This window comes from Pseudophryne corroboree, chromosome 6 (genome assembly GCF_028390025.1).
Source record: "Pseudophryne corroboree isolate aPseCor3 chromosome 6, aPseCor3.hap2, whole genome shotgun sequence".
NCBI classification, from domain to species: Eukaryota; Metazoa; Chordata; class Amphibia; order Anura; family Myobatrachidae; genus Pseudophryne; species Pseudophryne corroboree.
In genome coordinates this window covers 558,282,801-558,301,979 of record NC_086449.1, presented here as the reverse complement: position 1 = coordinate 558,301,979, position 19,179 = coordinate 558,282,801, and the positions used below count along the sequence as shown (strand labels likewise).

Genomic DNA, 19,179 nt, shown 5'->3' with positions numbered 1-19,179 from the left:
ATTGCTCATTTTCAGAAAAATCCATCAATATTGCTTTGTTCTCCTCTTTGGAAGTCCTTTATTGGACAGTAAACTTTATCAGCAGACAAATAGCAGTGGCAATATAATGGGAGAATATATTTTTTGTCAAATATGTTTTTTTGGCACAATTTAACAGTTTGAGTCTTATATGCAATATAATTGGTAGCAATACAAAAATAATAGTTTCCTAATGTATTGTACATAACATACACTTCATGACACAATTATACTAAAATAAACTATTGTGCTTGGAATTCAGAAATCATAAAATATAATTTACACAGAAAATAACAAAATCAAGTGATTTAAAAACAATAGATATTAATGTCATCTGATTCTCAAAGTCAAACATCATGAATTAAATCTTCAAGGGAATTTATTTCCTTAAAAGGAATTAAAGTAAATTCATGGAATTTTAGCCCTTAAGTGCTTTTATTTTGACCATCTTCAAATGATGATAAGATTTATGGATCAGATGTGTCAAATAGCCATTATTTAAGTTAGTGACATCTTCAGGCAGGGGATAATTTAAAATGGAAAGATTACTATCATGAAAATCTATGTTTTGTTTTATCTCCAACTGGCAGCCATTATGATTAGTTAGAATACAATTACAACTTTAGTATTCTCCCATGGAGGGAGATGAACAGTGATAGTGTTGATGTTTTAACACTATTTTGGGGCTGTTTTGTAATCTTTTTAAATTGTTAATAAAATAAGGTATATTAATTTGTTTTCCACATTATATACTAGAAATAAACCTTTCTTATTACTTTGTTCATCTTGGTTTGGCTTTTTATAGTACAAATGTTGGCCAAATTATATTATCACTATTATTTCTATAATTACTAGGGATCTACTGTACATTGCATTCTCTTAACAACTGTTATTTTTAAAGCACATTTACCATATTTATCAGTCTTTTTATACAGTAAATATGAGGCTAATAGTTTCATATCCCCATATGAATATATAATATAATATATTAATATCATGAGAGACATTAACTTACTGATTGCTATGCCACCCCTTTTATATGATATGTATATATAGATTTTAAGTTTCTGTGAGAATTTATCCAATATTTTCCTTTTGATACTGATGTTTTGCATTCATAAAATGTTAGATGCTGTTTTAGAAAGCAAATCAGGTACCTTATCTGAGACAAAAAAACTATGATTGACTTTGGATAGTAAATGTTGTAGACAATATTTTATAGTCACTTGTTAAAATTATGTTTTATTAATCAATCACTCCACTTCCAAAATTCACTATAGCTGACCTAATAGCAATTATTAAATGTTATACGGATGAGTATAAGCATGCTGTACTGCAGCTTAAATATACTGAAGTTTGATTTGTTTACTGGGTGAATTACAAAAGTATTAGCATTGACCATAGTTGGCAGTAACTCCATTATATTGGCAAGTTTTATTTATGCTTCTAGAATGCTTTTATTGCATTTTTTCTGTTTACAAAAGGACCGTTTTCTTTGGCATAGGCTACAAAACTTTTTTTCTTCTTTTTTTTTAAACATTTGTATTTTAAGTATTAGTTCTAACAGATACAGATTAGAACAATGTACATTGAAGAATGAACAAAAAAAGCACAATAGTGCAGGCATTGTACAATAATATCATGGCTATGATTCAAAACTGAGCACCATTTGTGAAGCAAGAATTAAATAGTACAACACATTAGTACAATTATCAATGGTAATAAGGAGATAGAAAGAGCTAGTAGGCATGAATAGAATACACAAGTATAAAAAGAGCTAGTAGGTGTGAGTAGGATATCCAAGTATCGAAAGAAGGTTCATAAAATCAAGAAGAAGAAGGTATGGGTCATTCTAGAGAAGTACAGTGCCTTGCTAAAGTATTCACCCTCTTTGGATTTTTCATGTTTTGTTGTCTCACAACCTGGAATTAAAATGGATTGTTTAAAGGTTTGCATCATTTCATACACAGAACATTCCTACAACTTTGAAGATTTTTTTTTCATTGTGAAGCAAACAACAGATAGGACAAAATAACAGAAAACTTCAGCGTGCATAACTATTAATCCCCCTAAAGTCAGTACTTTGTAGAGCACCCTTTTTGCTGCAATTATAGCTGCAAGTCACTTTGGATAAGTCTCTATGAGCTTGCCACATCTTGCCACTGCTCCAGCTCCTTCATGTTGGATGGTTTCCACTTGTGAACAGCAATCTTCAAGTCTGACCACAGATTCTCAATTGGTTTGAGATCTGCGCTTTGACTAGGCCATTCCAACACATTTAAATGTTTCCCATTAAACCACTCGAGTTTTGCTTTAGCAGTAAGCTTCGGGTCATTGTCCTGCTGGAAGGTAAACCTCCATCCCAGTCTCAAATCACAGGCAGACTGAAACAGGTTTTGCTCAAGAATATCCCTGTATTTAGCAGCATCCATCTTTCCCTTCAATCGAATCAGTTTCCCAGTCCCTGCTGCTGAAAAACATCTCCACAGCATGATGCTGCCACCACTATGTTTCACTGTTGAGATGGTGTTCTTGGGGTAATGGGATGTGTTGGGTTTGCGCCAGATATAGCGTTTTCCTTGGTAGCCGACAAGTTACATTTTAGTCTCATCTGATCAGAGCACCTTCCTCCATACACTTGGGGAGTCGTCCATATGCCTTTTGGCAAACTCAAAACATGCCTTCTTATTTTTAACACTAAGTAATGGCTTTTTTCTGGCCACTCTTCCATAAAGCCATAAAGCCCAGCACTATGGAATGTATGGCTTATTGTGGTCACATGCACAGATACACCAGTCTCTGCTGTGGAACTCTACAGCTCCTTCAGGGTTACCTTTGGTCTCTGCTGCCTCTCTGATTAATGCCCTCCCTGCCTGGTCTGTGAGTTTTGGTGGACATCCCTCTCTTGGCAGGTTTGTTGTGGTATTATGTTCTTTCCATTTGAAGATGATGGATTTGATGATGCTCTGGGGGATCATCAAAGATTTGGATTTTTTTTATAACCCAACCCTGACTTGTACTCAGTGTCGGACTGGTGCATGAAGGGCCCACTGGAGGGATGCAGTGGTAGGGATCCATGCTTAGAGACTTGGCTAACTATTAGCCAGAGCATGATCTGGACCCCTTGAAAAATATATATAGTAAATACTGGTAATTAATGCATGATAGTGTACCAGATTAATAACAGCAATGCACTGTATTAACTACACCATAGTCCTGTGCATTATACTGTAACATAAGTATAATAAACCTGATCCATAGAGGAATGGGTAGGCCCACAGTCAGTAGGGCCCTCCAGAGGTTTCCCCTGTACCCCTGTGGGCCAGTCTAGCCCTGCTTGTACTTCTCAACAACTTTGTCCCTGATTTTGTTTGAAGAGCTCCTTGGTCTTCATGGTGTGATGCCTCTTGCTTAGTGGTGTTGCAGCCTCTGGGGCCTTTCAGAAAAGGTGTGTTTATACTGTACTGTCAGATCATGTGACACTTAAATTGCAACAGGTGGACTTAATTTCACTAATTATGTGACTTCTGAAGGTAATTGATTGCATCAGAACTTTTGAGTGGCTACATAGGAAAGGGAGTGAATACATATTAACATGCCAATTTTCAAATTTTTATTTATAAAAATTATTTTTTTTATAAATTTTTCTCATTTCACTTCACCAACTTAGACTATTTTGTGCAGATCCTCACATAAAATTCAGTTAAAAAATTTACCAAAATAGGTAAAAAGCCAAGGGGGTGAATACTTTAGCAAGGCCCTGTAATCTAATTTCAAACCACATTTTAGACTGAAAGCATGAATTTGAGCTTTAATGGAATGTGACAATATATCAATAAAGCTTTCCCAAGCATCAAACAGTTGTTGCACATCTTTTGTTATTTGAAGTGAGGCCGACACCCGGTCCATGCAGAATAAATAATATAATTAAGTTCTAAAGCGAGGCATCATAGGGGAAGAGGTATGTATCCACATATGTAAAACACTCTTAGGAGCTGCCAATGATACAGCTAATTATGTTTTTTGGGGCCTTTATGAATATGAGAACCCTCAGGTAATAATCAAATATGATCCTACAAAGCTTTTTTCAATTACTTTTCTACTTTTATTTAAAATATCTCCCATCAATAGTGAGCAAAAACAAATTAACAAAAAATACCTTGAACTTTACCCCAAATTTTACTATCCTATCTCAGTTTGGCACTGCTAATCTGGCATGTATTTTATCTACAAAGTAATTAGTTTAACTTCCATAATACCCTATTAGTCATTAACAAACTAACAAACTATTGAATGTGGACACATTTAAAAAAAATAATCTAAAATGTATTTAGTTTTAGCCAATAATCACAGCTTGTCAATAGCCACATCCCTGTAATCCCTATAATCCTAGATATATGATCAAGCAGAATCCAGATGTATTGCATATGTCAACTATGGTCATTAGGTACATTAGTATCTAAGTCAGAATTATAGTACTATTATGTTCATTACAGTGTAAGTATAGTCTGACATTTATTATATAGTTTGTTGAATGTATCACTTGATTTTAAGTAGCATTGTTAATAAACTGGAAAATGCATGATTATTACATCAATAATATATTTTTTAGTAGGCTAAAAAAAATGTAGGCATCAAAATATTGTGCCAGAGAAAACACTGATTCCATTGATATTCATGCTAAGGAGGATATTCAATTGCTCCTGTAAAATTTTTCCTTGAGAAAAACAGGGTAATATCATGACTTTTGCACAAGGATTTGCACTGGGCTAGGATTCAGCATAAATTCCCGGAGCAATGTGTTTTCACAAAAAAACTGGGCTGGTAGGGCTGGTTATCAGGGATTTTTTTTGCCTGCCTCCGGTATGTGGTAAATCTTTAATGACTGCCAGCATCAGGGACCATTGAATATCCCTAGGGGAGGGGGCGGGGTCAATTAGCTGCGGTGTGAATGATTAAAAAGTGGCCTACATGTGTGTGATGATTCAGATGTAAGTATTTTGGTTGTATTAATAACTATTTTTATTTCAAATACACTGTATTCAGTGTACTATTACTCACTTAGCAAACTAGCTCTTTTTGTGTGCTTTAGATATGCCATTGTGTACAACCCATTTCTGCACCTACTCTCACCTGTTACTGAAAGGCAGATTGAAACGCTTATCCAAAAGGATGTTGGTCTTAAAGTCTATGCCAAAGAACTTGATAATAAGAAAAAAATGGCCTCACATGTGGCTTTGTTGCCAGTATACATACCTATGAACATGATGCTGATGGATTGCTCTGAGATTAATCAGGTACATTATTAATTTTTTTATACAAAATATTTCAGGTATATTTATCCAGTATTATATGATATTTCTCAAAATAGTTATTTTTGTTTGAGATTGGACCACAGACACAAAAATACATGGACATAGCCTAAAAGCTGCTGGTTAATCCACAGTAAGATGTTAAAGTTTTTAGTACTTTGAATTTTTTTAATACATTGATCTCAGGGTAATGGACAGTTCTGGAGAAAAGGAGATATTGTAAATGTTGGAAAAATCTGGATTGTTTAAATAATAGCCCTATAGATTAAGGATATTTTAAGTACAGTACAATATAATGAAATACATTATTTACATGAAGCTTTTTTACTGCGTTTGAAATAGTAGAGCTGATTAGTATTCTAATTAAGGTTTTTACTGTATTTAAGCTGACCAAAATGCAGTAGCAAAGTTTCAAAGTAATTTTTTGTTATGTTTTCAGAATCATTCTCCATAATTATTATTGCTATGTATATAGTAATCTGAATATACTAACTATAATGATAATAATTTTCTTCATCCAAGTTAAGAATCTTAGTATGTGTCTAGCAGAGATTTAAGAATATCCATATGATAAATATATACTGTATGACAAATGAAACAAAGAAAAAGTAACTGATGTGGTCTTGGTACACTGTTGGACACGTACTGTAATGTGTTAAAATGAAGCTACATTTGGTTATATTTATAGATAAAAGAGTAATGTCTTTCAAAATATATAAAGTATAAGATAAAGCTGTACAAATGAATATTGGAAATAGAGGTTGATTTGTTTATTGTTGATGAGTTTGTGCAATTAGCAGCAACTTATTCCTAAACTATTAAAACTTACTGTAGCAACGGTGAATATTTACAATGTTGTCCATTCACCTAATATTTACAGTACATAGTTTTATATAATCTGTTGCACCAGTTGTAGCAAATGTTAATTTGCTTAAGATTTTCTATCAATGCTGAATACTATGGTGCAATACATTTTATGGCTATATGGTTAAACTATATATTGGGCTTTGGAATTTAGTCAACTACTTTTTGGTTGTGATATAAAATAAATGATTTGTTTATTGTAAATGTAATTCAGTTGCATAAATTGTGCTGCATTTAGAACTGGTTAGCCCGTTTGACACTTTTTTAATGTGACTTAATGCCAGGACTTTTTAAATTTCTTAAAATCTAGTTTTAAAATGATCAGATGCCTAAAAGGCTTTAAAATGTAATGATGACGCAGCACTTACATTAGACTCATGAGTGCTACAAAATGATAAATAATGTTTATCTGTGTTTCTACTGAAGACTGAGCACCAGATGCCAACTATGGCACTGAACAATTGGGAAGTGCACCAAGGTACAGCATCTGATAGACAGGAATTCACTAGTCTCCCAGCTATATTTTATCATATCCTTTTATGGGATTTATGTCACAGACAACCTCATAATGGAAACAATTCAGTTTTCAATTTCATTTTATTAACCATTTTCAATTTCAAAATTCCTATTAAAATGTCACTTGAACCTGTAAACTGAAAACAAAGTCACTATTTACCCATGAGTTTTACTTTACTATGCCATGCAGAGCATAGCGTTGTATGAAATACACATTACAATTAGAGGAAATATAACAGTCAGGGCTATCTGATTGTAATGCAGTGCTTGTGTATTCATTTTCATCATTAGAGTACAAGACAGAATAATATAATGACTGCTTGGAATATTTCTATCATTGTGAACATTCACATTATTGTTATAATTACATTGTTAAATCATTTTAATGTGTAAAAAAAGCTATTTAAAAAAAGTCACTCCCCATAGAAGGCTGTACCTAGAGAAGACTTGATAACCAACTAACAGCTTCTCTGGGCCTAATTAAGACTAATGTACTGGAAAAGAGATCTCTTGAGTGCTAGTGAGATAAAATTGCACACACATTTTTTGTGTCCCTGGAATGCTAGGCTTATTTTTAAACAAATGTTTCCTGTATGTGCAATGTGCAAACACATTTCTGCAACCTCTTATGTACTGTATAGTATAGGTGAGAAAAGGAAATGCAGACTCTGCAGTGTAACATATGTACAAGGGAGGAAACCTAAGGCCTCAGTAATTGCTCCTGATATAGGGATGTGCCCAAATCAATCTTGTCACTCCTCAGAAAGCAATGAAAGATAAGTACTATTCACCTGATTGCCTCCTTGCTCCGAGACAGCTGGTGTGATGCTTGTCTTCCTGATAGCCAAGAGTCTCAGATCTAACACAGGGATAAAGAGGAGCTGGGAGCTCGCTGAATCTAATTTTGACAGTCGATGGCTGTGTAGAGGGTCAGGAGGGATATAATCTGTGACACGTATGAGAAAGGAACAAAATTTATCTATGATTAGATGTCGCGTTGTCTGACTCTCTTACAGCGGATGATTGATCATACCCGCCAGCTGACTAATATAATAATTAACAAAGTTGCAACTGCGTCTCAGAAGTTTAATCGAAAAATTTGCCAGCAGTATGATGGCATCGTCACAAAAATCACTGCTATTGCTGCCTCAACGTCTACCCTTGTGGAGCTTCAAAATTACGTAGACAAGCTAAGGACTGTGGAGCTTCTGGAGATTAAGGTGGGTTTCTGGGTGCATCACAAAGACAGTTCTTTAATAGCACATATTTTCAGAATGCTACTGTATATTTAATATATGAATGGGTCTTTTTTCTGTATAATGCTGCACATTTTAGTATTGACTCACAGAATAATGCCAGTCCTGTGCCTTATCAATGTGAAAAGTTGTAAATGAATTTGAAACAACCTTTTTTGAATTCCATGTAATGTCTTTCACCAATTAGTTTTGGTGCCAGAAATAATTTGAGTTGCTTTTCCTTGTCAGAATTTGGTTATTTTCTTCTGTGTTCAGCCATGCAGCTCTGCTTCAGATGATGTTGTGAAAGTGCCACGATGACACATGGTTATTAAGCAGCAGTAGTGACAGTGACTGAGTGAAAGCTCGCAGCATATATTAATAGTAATACAACTTGTGGAAAGTTGAAGGGTAAAAGCACACTTTATATGTTGTCACATTTCTAGCTTAGCAGCTGATAAGTCAATTTGGATTATAAATTGGATTCTATATTGAGGTGATCCCACTATTTCTGAGGTTATCAAGCCCATTATGGCAAGATTTAAAGCATTCATTTATCTTCTGCTTCCTCTAATTTATCTTCTTGTATAGTGGCAGCATTCCAGCTTGTTTGGAGAGTACCTGACATATTCTTACCCATTACCTGTTTGTTTTATTATGGAATGGTGCTCCTATTGTGTTTCTGCAGTATCCACCATGCTTAAGAAAGCACTTTGACAATATTAGCTGAAAACATTAAGTTTCGCTAAGCTAGTGTATAGGTGGGAGATGTTGATGCGTTATTGTCACAATACATTGTGCTCTTCCTAATAGGGCCATTAGTGGGACTTTCACAGTGTGTTAAATATTAAGCATGCAGCCCATTAATGAGACTGCTCTCCTCTGTCCTCTGTGCTGGTGTATTGAATGCAAAACATGTACATTTCTTTCCATTCTTAGGAAAAACTGTCAGTAGCTGCAGAAAACCTGCTTTTCTTAATGGACTATGCATCCTTATCAAAGGAAGACATTATTCTAAACGGAAACACGTTTTCTTGGCCTGAGAGAATCATTCCCATCATTAGCAGCAGGTAATGAATACTAGGCAAACTGATTTTTTTCATATACTTAGTGTCACAGAGAATGTAATAAGTGCTGCTTATGCTGAATATAAATAAGAATTGGATTGATGATGTCACCACAGCCAGCTTACATAGAAGATTAGTCTTCTAGAAAATGTCACTGTTGTTTTAGTCTAAATCGAGTAATGTTTAATATAATTGAGATTTAGCCTATTGTTATGTGTTAGCTGGGTGATGAAAAGAGTAGGAGGATTAGAGGCAAGTTAAGCCAGTGTCACAGCGGATGTACAATATTTTTTATACAGGATTTTCTGCCTGGAATTGTTAAAATGACCTCTATAATTTCAATAGAATTAATAATTTTAGTGAAATTGTAATTCATGGATAAAGATGGGGCATTAGCAATGCACAGAGAACGTACTGCCCACCTTTTTTTTCTATTTTGCATTTGAAATGGGAAATAATACATATCCTGCAGGGGTTGTGAGCTATAGCAGTTTTAGTGAAAATTAAATTTGATTGACCTTTATTAGGGTGATTAACCTCTCTGAAATTAAAAGCCGTTTCTAAATTATTCTGTGCAATTTAAATGTGAACACGAAAAAATTTAGCATAGCAGTGGAGTATATAAAAAGATTCCATTTCTTCTCCCCTCCTTCTCCTATGTGCCTTGCAATCACTTTGTCAGTGAGACACGATTGCAGAGGGAGCATGATGGGGCTGTGGCAAAGCTTGCTGAATGGCAAAAGGATTTCACAAAGCACTTGTCTGATGTGGTCATTGAGGTGAAAGACTTTCAGAAGAAAGAGCGGATGAGTGAAGCCAGTGCCTACGTACAGAAACTCAGCACCATCAGCAGCAAAATACAGGAGTTTAGGGAGGAGGTATGTCATGTTTATGAATGCTACTGTGCTGTACTACTACTATACTGCATAACTGAATTGAATAGACCAAATGATCATGCAGCATTTTCTGTTTGTGGCTGGTTTCCTAATGCTAGTGTATTCTGACAACAAATTTGTAGTCCAAGTGAGTGTTTTTACTTTATAGTTTTAATTTACTTTACACTATGTTTTTGTTGCTGAAATAAGTAAATCTTGTATACTGTTTTTTCAGCACATAGTGCAAACATAAAAACAATTCATGAGGTTACATTTCATTAATTCCTTTATGATAAGGCTTACATATATTCACAAATAGAGACTCATTTTATTGGATTACCACATACACTAGTTTGTTAACTGCTAAATGCTTATAGGTTTTTCAATATTATGTTGGAATCACTTGTCATGCTTTTGTCAGCTGTGTCCATGCTTTGTGTTTAGAAACAGCTATTCTAGCTGTGTCCAGGTAGCTGCCTTGTGTTTCTAACCATTACAAAGGCAGTTAGGAGAACAAGACATGCACTGTCTGGCATTGCAGCATGAGGAACAGTCCCAGCAATTACAATATGGTGTAGTAAATAAAATAAAAATCTAGTTTTTCTGCAAATACAGTATTTGAACATCAACTTAAAGATTATTATTTTTCTCCTATTGAAGAAGCAGTCCAAATTTCGGAGCCCAAATCTCTTGCCATGTGCATAGGTACATACATGAATGTGACCATGACCCAATGACAAATCGCACATGATTTAGACAATGTGAAGCAACTATTTTTCTTTGTCATTGTGTTAGTGCTGGCACTGGCTGTATGATGTTGTTTTACAGTACACATGCTGCATTTTACACATTTGAATAGACATACTACACATTGCACTTTGGCTAGGTGCTGTCTCCTAGATTCACACAATTATGCGTAGAACCAATAACCAGGAGGTAGACTGCAATACAGATATAGCTAGGGTACTTATAAGACACAAATGGTTTCTATTTTTATTAGTAATAAACTTAGTATTATTGCAACATAGCACAGTTAGAATGACATAACTATACAGTAGTATATGTGTCAGAGCAAATCCTCACATTTTACAATATTAGCTGTCTTCTGCCTCTGTTATAATATCTAGAGTTCTAATGGCTGCAGGTTTTAGTAATGCATATAATATAAGACAATGTACTGTATAACTGTTGTAACTAATTACAGCTCTAGAATACAAATATATGCTAATGTGTACCTGTGTCATTAATTTCTGAAAGGCCACTATAGAACATTAATTTTGTATCTATTTGACATAGGCCAAAACAAATATAAAGCAGCCATTATTGTCTTAAATTTCCACAGACTATAGCTTTGCATCTATACCTCTTATGTATATACTGTAAGTAACAAGAAGCCTCTGTTCTCAAGGCAGCACTTTAGTATGTTATCTTTGTGTCACGATTACTGTGAAAATAAAATCATTGTTAGAATAGTTGGGTATTTGGACTGTAAATTAATATCATATTTAATAAATCAATGTTTTTCCCCCAGAAAGCTTTAATTAACAAGGAGGAAGAACTTCTAGAAATTGAACAAATAAGCACATTTGATCAAATATCAGAGATCTGTAAATTAAAAGAGCCTTATGAGAAACTATGGACTACTGCTGTGCACTTCAATGCTTGTTATGACAAATGGATGAATGGCCCGTTTCTACAGGTCAATGCTGAAGAAGTGGAGGAGGAGGTGAGTTACAACTGATTTGATTTTGTTGCATTTGAAATATGGGGTTGGTGTCTTTGGTTATGAAAACTTCTAAAACTATTTTCATGCAGCACATGGGATAAGTGATTAGGTTGTGTGATATATCTAAGTCTAGATTACAGTAGAAAGGAACACCTTTTAGAATTGCGATGTGAAAAAGACCTAGACATTCCCAAAAGAAAGACTAATATGTTCTTTTGCTGTAAAATCAATTTAAATTTAAATTTTATTGGTCTAATATGACAAGAATTACCCTGAGCTTGGCAATATGATAGATGAGTTCTATACAACTGTAAAAAATCAATAACAGCTTTCTGAAAAATGTTTGTCATCAGGTACAGAATTTATGGAAGACTAGTTACAAACTGACAAAAGCATTTTATCACCCGAAGTTACATGGACCTCTCAAAGTAGCTACTGCCATAAAGACCAAGCTGGAGAAGTTTAAGATCAACATGCCTCTTGTAACAGCTTTGTGTACACCAGGGATCAAGACAAGACACTGGAACCTAATGAGCAAAAAGGTGAGAGCACAATATGTCAATATATTACTGTGACAAGTATGCATTGTGCTATCTATTTCCATTAAAAGCTGAAGAATATCACTGCAGCCAAATCTATGTGACTTCTCTCTAGTGTAATTCCAGTTTTATAGGTTGTAAAATAATATGACAAGTCACCATTCCAAAACTATTACACTTGATATTTAGATGTGGTCTAAAACTCACTGCATATTCAAGGACTGATCTGAGTTCAGGTGTATATGACACTCTTTACAATGTCATAGTAATATGTGTATGTCATGGCTTATTGCAGTAAATTAGAATTAAGTGATCTTATATGGCTAACTGTATAATAGGTTTGGCAGTTCTGCATTGAGATTGGCCTTGTAGTACAGCTCCTGCCTTCTGAATGTAAATCATTTCTAATTACTGGTAAAAACATTTCTGGAAAAAACAAGCATGTTTCTTGCTAATATAGAGCAATTAAATACTCAGCTTCAATTTGTCAATTTTGTTCACACACATTATTCACACATACATTCCTTCTTTTCTCTTCTTGTTGAATAAAATAGGCTTTCTTTTACAAATACTGTACTACCAAAGATTCCAGCTCCCCCCCCAAATTACAGACTTTTTGCATAAATGGGCCTAATTACCTGAATTCAGTTTTGATTAGCAATGTTAATTGATGCAGCTGTGGATGCTATCTGTTTACCTAAATTACCATGTGCAAACAGCAATATGTCTGAAAGTGAATATGCTAAACTGAAAATACTAATTAGCAATGGCAGATTGTTATTCAAGTCCCATCTTTAAGCTTTTTAATGAAAGCTCAGATGTCTATGTTTTATGATATTCAGACATGATTTATATATTACATATGATTCTAAATGTAATTCCTGGAACAGATGGGTTATCAACTGGGGCTCTTCTGCGTTGCTTACAGTGTCACTCTGGATATTTCCTTATGTTTATATGTATACATTATAAATATTATATATCCCTACAGTTGGATCTACCTTTATTGTCACTAATTCATAGCAACAACTAGGCGAGTTAGAGAGGTGCCATCACACAGGGTGCAGGGATCTGTGGGCTGCACTGTCTCTGCCCCGCAGTACCTACTACTGTCTAGTAAACTGCCTGGATTAGTACCCTGCAGCCAGAATAGCTGCTTCAGTACAGCAAGGATTATACTCAGGATGCTCCATGCAGTGCTTAACTTACAGATGCTGGTGGGCCTGCCCCATCTATGCAACATCATGGCATCATGCTCTATGGGGATATGGCCAGCACCAAGCACACTGCCACCCTGGTATGCCTCTGCACTCCCTAGATACTTATACATAACCATACTTTATCACTCTTAATGTCCACTGAACAACCACTTATGTTATGTACTCTTCTAGGCACATAACCCATTCCAATTCCCTCTATTCTGTTGGCTGTCTCCTCCATAGTAGGGGGATCATAGAGGGACCTACAGTACAGTAGCACATACTCACACCTCTACACACATTGCTACACCACAAGTTGGTGTGGCTTTGAGAGTAATAATGTATGTGCCATATTGAAGTTTGAAGACAAGTATCATTAATGTGATGTCATACAATATACATACAAGTATTATTAATGTGATGTCATACAAAACAATTTATCCAGCTCCAAAGTACACTTTTTCCCTATAGATTTGTAGTTTATGAAATACAGAGTCTCAAAGAACAACATCTGATTAGCACAGTCAGCATTAGCAAGCGTGTCCTTTATACATTTTGAAACATTTCATTTTATATTATTATGTTAATAATGTATGCTGCATATGGCCTTCTTGAGCTTACAGGATGGGGGTTGCAACAATAACAACATAATAGTAGTAGTTGTATGAAATATTATTGTAGGTTAATTACGATGGGCTAGAGTTGCAAGGAAGTGCTACATTGTGATATAAAAGTGCCATGAAGTTGGTAACTTTCTTCTTTGCAGATGGTAAAAATATCTAAAACTGGACCTTTTATCATAACTGTACATTTTTAGGTTTAATAGGGTATTTGCAATTGCTGTTCTTTTCATATGTTTGGGTTTATCAAATTTGTAAGACTACCTCTTCTGATGGCTTTGCCATATTGTCAAAGAGAACCTACTGTATGATGAAAAATATAGGCAATTGTGACTTATTTTGAAGAAAGATTAGCTATTTCATTTCATTGTTACTAATACCCCTTTCACATTGCACAAATAACCTGGTATATTGCTGGGTCGACCCGGGTGGAGGTGCGATGTGAAAAGGACCAGGTTGAAATATCCTTAGGTTAAGCAACCTGGCATTTCAATCCCATAAAAGAGAAGGGTTTTACATGGGTTATTATCATGTCAGGTGTGGTGTGAATGGGTTACTAGGTTCGATACGATCCAGGACCCATTCACACTATGAAGGAGGCGGCGTGGAGATGACCTCATCTTTAAGTGCCACCTCCGCATCCACCCCCAATGACTTCAGTGCTGCCTCCGCCCCTGAACCTGATGGCAACTCTACCTAGCATATTGCCGGTTGAGCTGCCAGTCTGAAAGGTGTCTCATGGCAGGTCGTACCTTGGAAGGACCCATGTACAATTCCTGGGTGTGACTCTCCTTAGCAATGTGAAAGGATTATTGATGTGTATTGTATGAATAATTACACCTACATTGCTAGACCGTAGATATGGACTATGACTATAGGCAGAACAGGCACTATCACAGCATTGCAAGAAATTTAAATTTCTCACTATATTCATATATTCACACTTCTCAGAATGTATGTTCGAGTGGATGAAGGTGTTATTTTAAGTTTAATGGAAATAGATATTTATTTAAAGATAAATTATTGGATCTTTTAACTTATACTAATTTTTGCATTATAAATTCACATCATATGCTATATTCACTACATTTGAAAATGTTCTAATGATCCCTTCATCCAGTAAAAAAACAAATTTCTCTGAAAATTGTTACATAACACCTTTATCCACTTGCCTCTTCATATACATATCATAAAGGAAGAATCCAATTGCAGGCAAAGTTCTTGTGCCCTCGAGTCAGAGTGACAACAGCTGCACTTTACAGGAACTTGAACTTGCACAAAACTGCTCACAGCATCATAGGGCTGCAAGCAAAAATGTGCAAATTTGGGCTGAGAGTGGTTAGCGAAGGGTGCGAGATGCAGTGCCATTGCTGGTGTTTGGATGCTGCTCCAGTGGTACCTCACACCAATCACCTGCAATTGGATTCCCCCCACAATGTCTACAGTATTTTCTACATGAGACTGATATATATATTTATATTCATTTGCAGTTTAGTATAATTGAGGTAGAACTGGGACACATTAAACAACATGTCAAAATGTTACACATGTTACAGTGAGATTATTATTATTATGTGCAGCATTTTTTGAATACTGTTCATCTCTAATTATACATCATTGTTTGTTAACTAAATACTGTACATACATAGCTATTATATTTTACTCCAGGTGCACATGCAAGAAGTTGACTATCATGTGTGAAACAACGTCATTGTAGACTTTTAGTTTACTGGATTTGTGGCTTTACATTTTTCTTCATTCAGTCCAGATCCTAATTTAAAAAGATTAAATGCCTCTAAAATAGAACTGAACCAGCTGCAACCATGAGTTGTCTAATGGAAAATCAATTTTATAATCACCATGTTCTAAATGATTCATCTTATATCTAAACCCTTTTCTGCTAACTTTAATTTAGGTTCACTTTTGGATTATTGCTTCTGACTTTGGGCCCTGGTTTGCAGGGGTAAGCTGTTATACAGTATGCCTTTGTAATAAAACCATTACTTGCATACTCACTCAATTCCACATCATTTCATTTCATATTGCCAGCACTTTCTTGGTTTTACCAGAACAAGTGACTCAATAAAATACATACTCCCTGGCTTTTTTAGCATTGGTCTAACTTGTAAGTACCAATTATCTGGGTTGTACATGGTGTGACTTTCTTTTGAAGTGTACTGATGTGAGGTCTTCCTGAGAAAGATGTAATCAAGAGAAGCTGTTAGCTATGAGCAATAGATAGTAGTCCACACATAACTACAAATTGTTTTTTAGATTATGGTTTATTCATAATAGACAGGTGATGAGGCTTGGACAACTGTGTTCTGGGTATTCGCTATATGTATGCATGACGCCCCTACTACTGGTTACTTATGTTTTGTACTTTTCACCTTATATACCATAATATTAGGAGACAAAATGTCTGTAGATGGGCACATAAGGGCACATAGCTGATATGACAGGTGAAAATTATATAGTATACATTTACATTAAACATCTGATAATAATGACTGTTTTGCGTTCATTTTTTGGGGGGGGGGGGTTAACTGAAAAGCAAAACATATTACACAAAAGTATTTTAAACAAATAATATGCAAACCAATGCAGTCACTTTGTTCTTTGTCCATGACTTATACATGTGAAAAAGGTTAGTTTATCTCAGTCATTGGTTTGAAGTAGTATACATTTTAGTTCTTCATACTGTAGATGACAGAATGACTGAATTATTTATCAATATTGGAATGTCTGACACTAGTTAGAAATCATCATTACAGAATCTCCATATTCAAATCAGCTCCCCATCCTTTACAAAACACCCTCCCCTGCTTTTGTGAAATGTCCACTACAGGTGAAGATGACATCATAAGACAGGGACACTGAACCACAGAAGAAAAGTGAAATACAACTGGCAAATGAAAACTGCAATTACATTCTATTTTATCTTTGTGTAATTGCCTTCTTCAGTTCACATATGTTCATACAACTCAAGTCTATGGAGCTATTTTTCAAAGGCTAGAATAACTAGTTTCATTAAAGTGCTGCTGGATGCATTATTCCACATGTAAGCGTGGAAAGATGTTGCTGAATCCTCCTGCTACAAGTGCGCTTCTCATTTCTTGTGGTCTAGCTGTAGTTCTCTTTCACTTGCATGAGATTTGGTAGAATTTGATTTAAGGATTTAAAAGTTGAATGTATACTCCCTACATAAGTGATGTACATGTAGACAATGATTTCGCTTTACAACAATGTTTTTGTTTACATACTTACACATATCTTTATATACACATTCGCTCAAAAAGACAAATTATTCAACTCTTACTAATGGTCAGTAATGATCACGTACCTGCTAATTTAATGGAGACATTTTTAAACATAAAAAAAATTCCCATTATATATAAAAGCTTCCAATAATATTCACAAATCTATATGTAAAGACATACCATGAATAGCACAGCTTGAGATTTGACGTTATATTTGCATACAGTATACTGCTAAGTGTATGCGATTGTTTTGTTGTCAAAAAGAGTGTGATGTGCGCCTTATCAGAAAGCTGTCATGAATCTCTGTAGAAGAAAAATTGCTTACTAAATTGTCTCATCATTGTCTCAACTGTTTTCAGAATTGACAAATTCCTAACAATTTCAAACATTTAAGGGCCAATACAGAGTTGAATGCAGGTTGGCTACAGTTGCTCCTGCATTGCATGCACTTAACTAAAGGCTTGCATATTATATGCCCATTTGCAGAGTTGCATGTCTTGCAGCCAGACTGCCCCTATTCATATGCTTGATTTGATACCTGTCATCATAATCTGCCTTCACCTGTACCAGCCTATTACTAAATGCAATAGATACATCTTAAAACAGGAGTATTTACACTTCTACACAACCCACCATAGACATGTAAATGTTACCTAAGTGCTAACTCCCATTACAGCCCAGTTATACCCACTCCAAGTTCCAAGCGGTGATGTGATGGGATTATGCATGATTTGGCTCCAGTACATGCACAGTATAAAAAGTTGCAAACAGACTTGCATTCAACATATTGTATTTGTAGATGTTGTAGTATTTCTGTTATATAAACTAGCTTACACATTATTATTGTTATTATTATTATCATTAATAAACTTTATGTATATGGCGCCACAAGGGTTCTGCAGCGCCCAACTAGATAGTACATAAACAAATAATCAAAACAGGAAAACCGCGACTTACAGTTGAAGACAATTATAGGACAAATATAATGTAAATAAACATAGCTACATCAGCTGACTGACATAAGTATCAGGGTGGCATAGAACCATGGGATTTGGTGTAGTTGGAGCTTATTGAAGTAAGAAAAGCATAAGCACATGAGAATAGAGGGCCCTACACATATTTTATATTTAGTGGTCCTTTAAGATCAGACTAATTTGGCTCTGTGGGTGATTTTGCTGTATCATGTATACTGAATGATGTATTTTTATCTCTAGGTTGGGTTTAATATTAGCCCCCATGAAGGCACCTCTTTATTGGATGTTCTGCAACTTGGCCTTGAAAAATACCTTGATGATTTAAATCAGATCAGCTCACAAGCTAGCAAAGAATATGCTCTAGAGAAAGCCCTTAATAAAATGAGAGCAGATTGGGAGGATGTATGCTTCATTTTTTCATCCTACAAGGATGGAAATTGTCACGTATTAGCAGCTGTTGATGAAATTCAGGTAAATACTTAAAAAATAGGTTGTTACATACTGATGGTAATGCAAACATTTAAGGTTTTAAAACTGCACATACTGTATGTCTGGAATATAACAACATTTAAAAAGTGACCATGTTTTTAGCACCCTGATATTTAATATCATGCTGCATTTTGTGTATGTTTTATGTTGTTTTATTCCTTTATGACACCCAAAGCCCATTTGGTGCATCTTTTATTTTCTCTGGTTTCCTCAAGTGTGCTCTGAAGTGGACCGATCAAAGCAATACATTGCTAGTGATTAGGAATACTTTATAGAATTATGACAAATGTTCTAATCCATTTTTCCTCTGTGCCTCAAGCACACTTTAGAAAACTATACCCACAGGCTCTCTATGAGCGAGATATCCGCATAGTCATAATTCAATGTGTGCCATATCTGTTGCTAGCATGAAAACTACTGTACAATATCTGGAAATAAAATGACTGCATTGAGGCTTTCTTATAGATTATTTTGTTGTGTAAGAA

At 35.1% G+C, this 19,179-nt stretch overlaps 1 protein-coding gene across 1 annotated transcript in view; it reads left to right on the top strand.

Moving 5' to 3' along the window:
- LOC134934622 (dynein axonemal heavy chain 3-like) overlaps positions 1 to 19,179 on the top strand; it is a 1,803,147-nt gene that overhangs the window by 332,799 nt on the left and 1,451,169 nt on the right. The window contains exons 14-20 of the mRNA XM_063930015.1: positions 5,111 to 5,315; positions 7,727 to 7,930; positions 8,885 to 9,015; positions 9,695 to 9,890; positions 11,419 to 11,613; positions 11,967 to 12,155; positions 18,446 to 18,676. Coding sequence (XP_063786085.1) covers positions 5,111 to 5,315; positions 7,727 to 7,930; positions 8,885 to 9,015; positions 9,695 to 9,890; positions 11,419 to 11,613; positions 11,967 to 12,155; positions 18,446 to 18,676 — 1,351 coding nt within the window. The remainder of the gene's footprint in view (positions 1 to 5,110; positions 5,316 to 7,726; positions 7,931 to 8,884; positions 9,016 to 9,694; positions 9,891 to 11,418; positions 11,614 to 11,966; positions 12,156 to 18,445; positions 18,677 to 19,179) is intronic.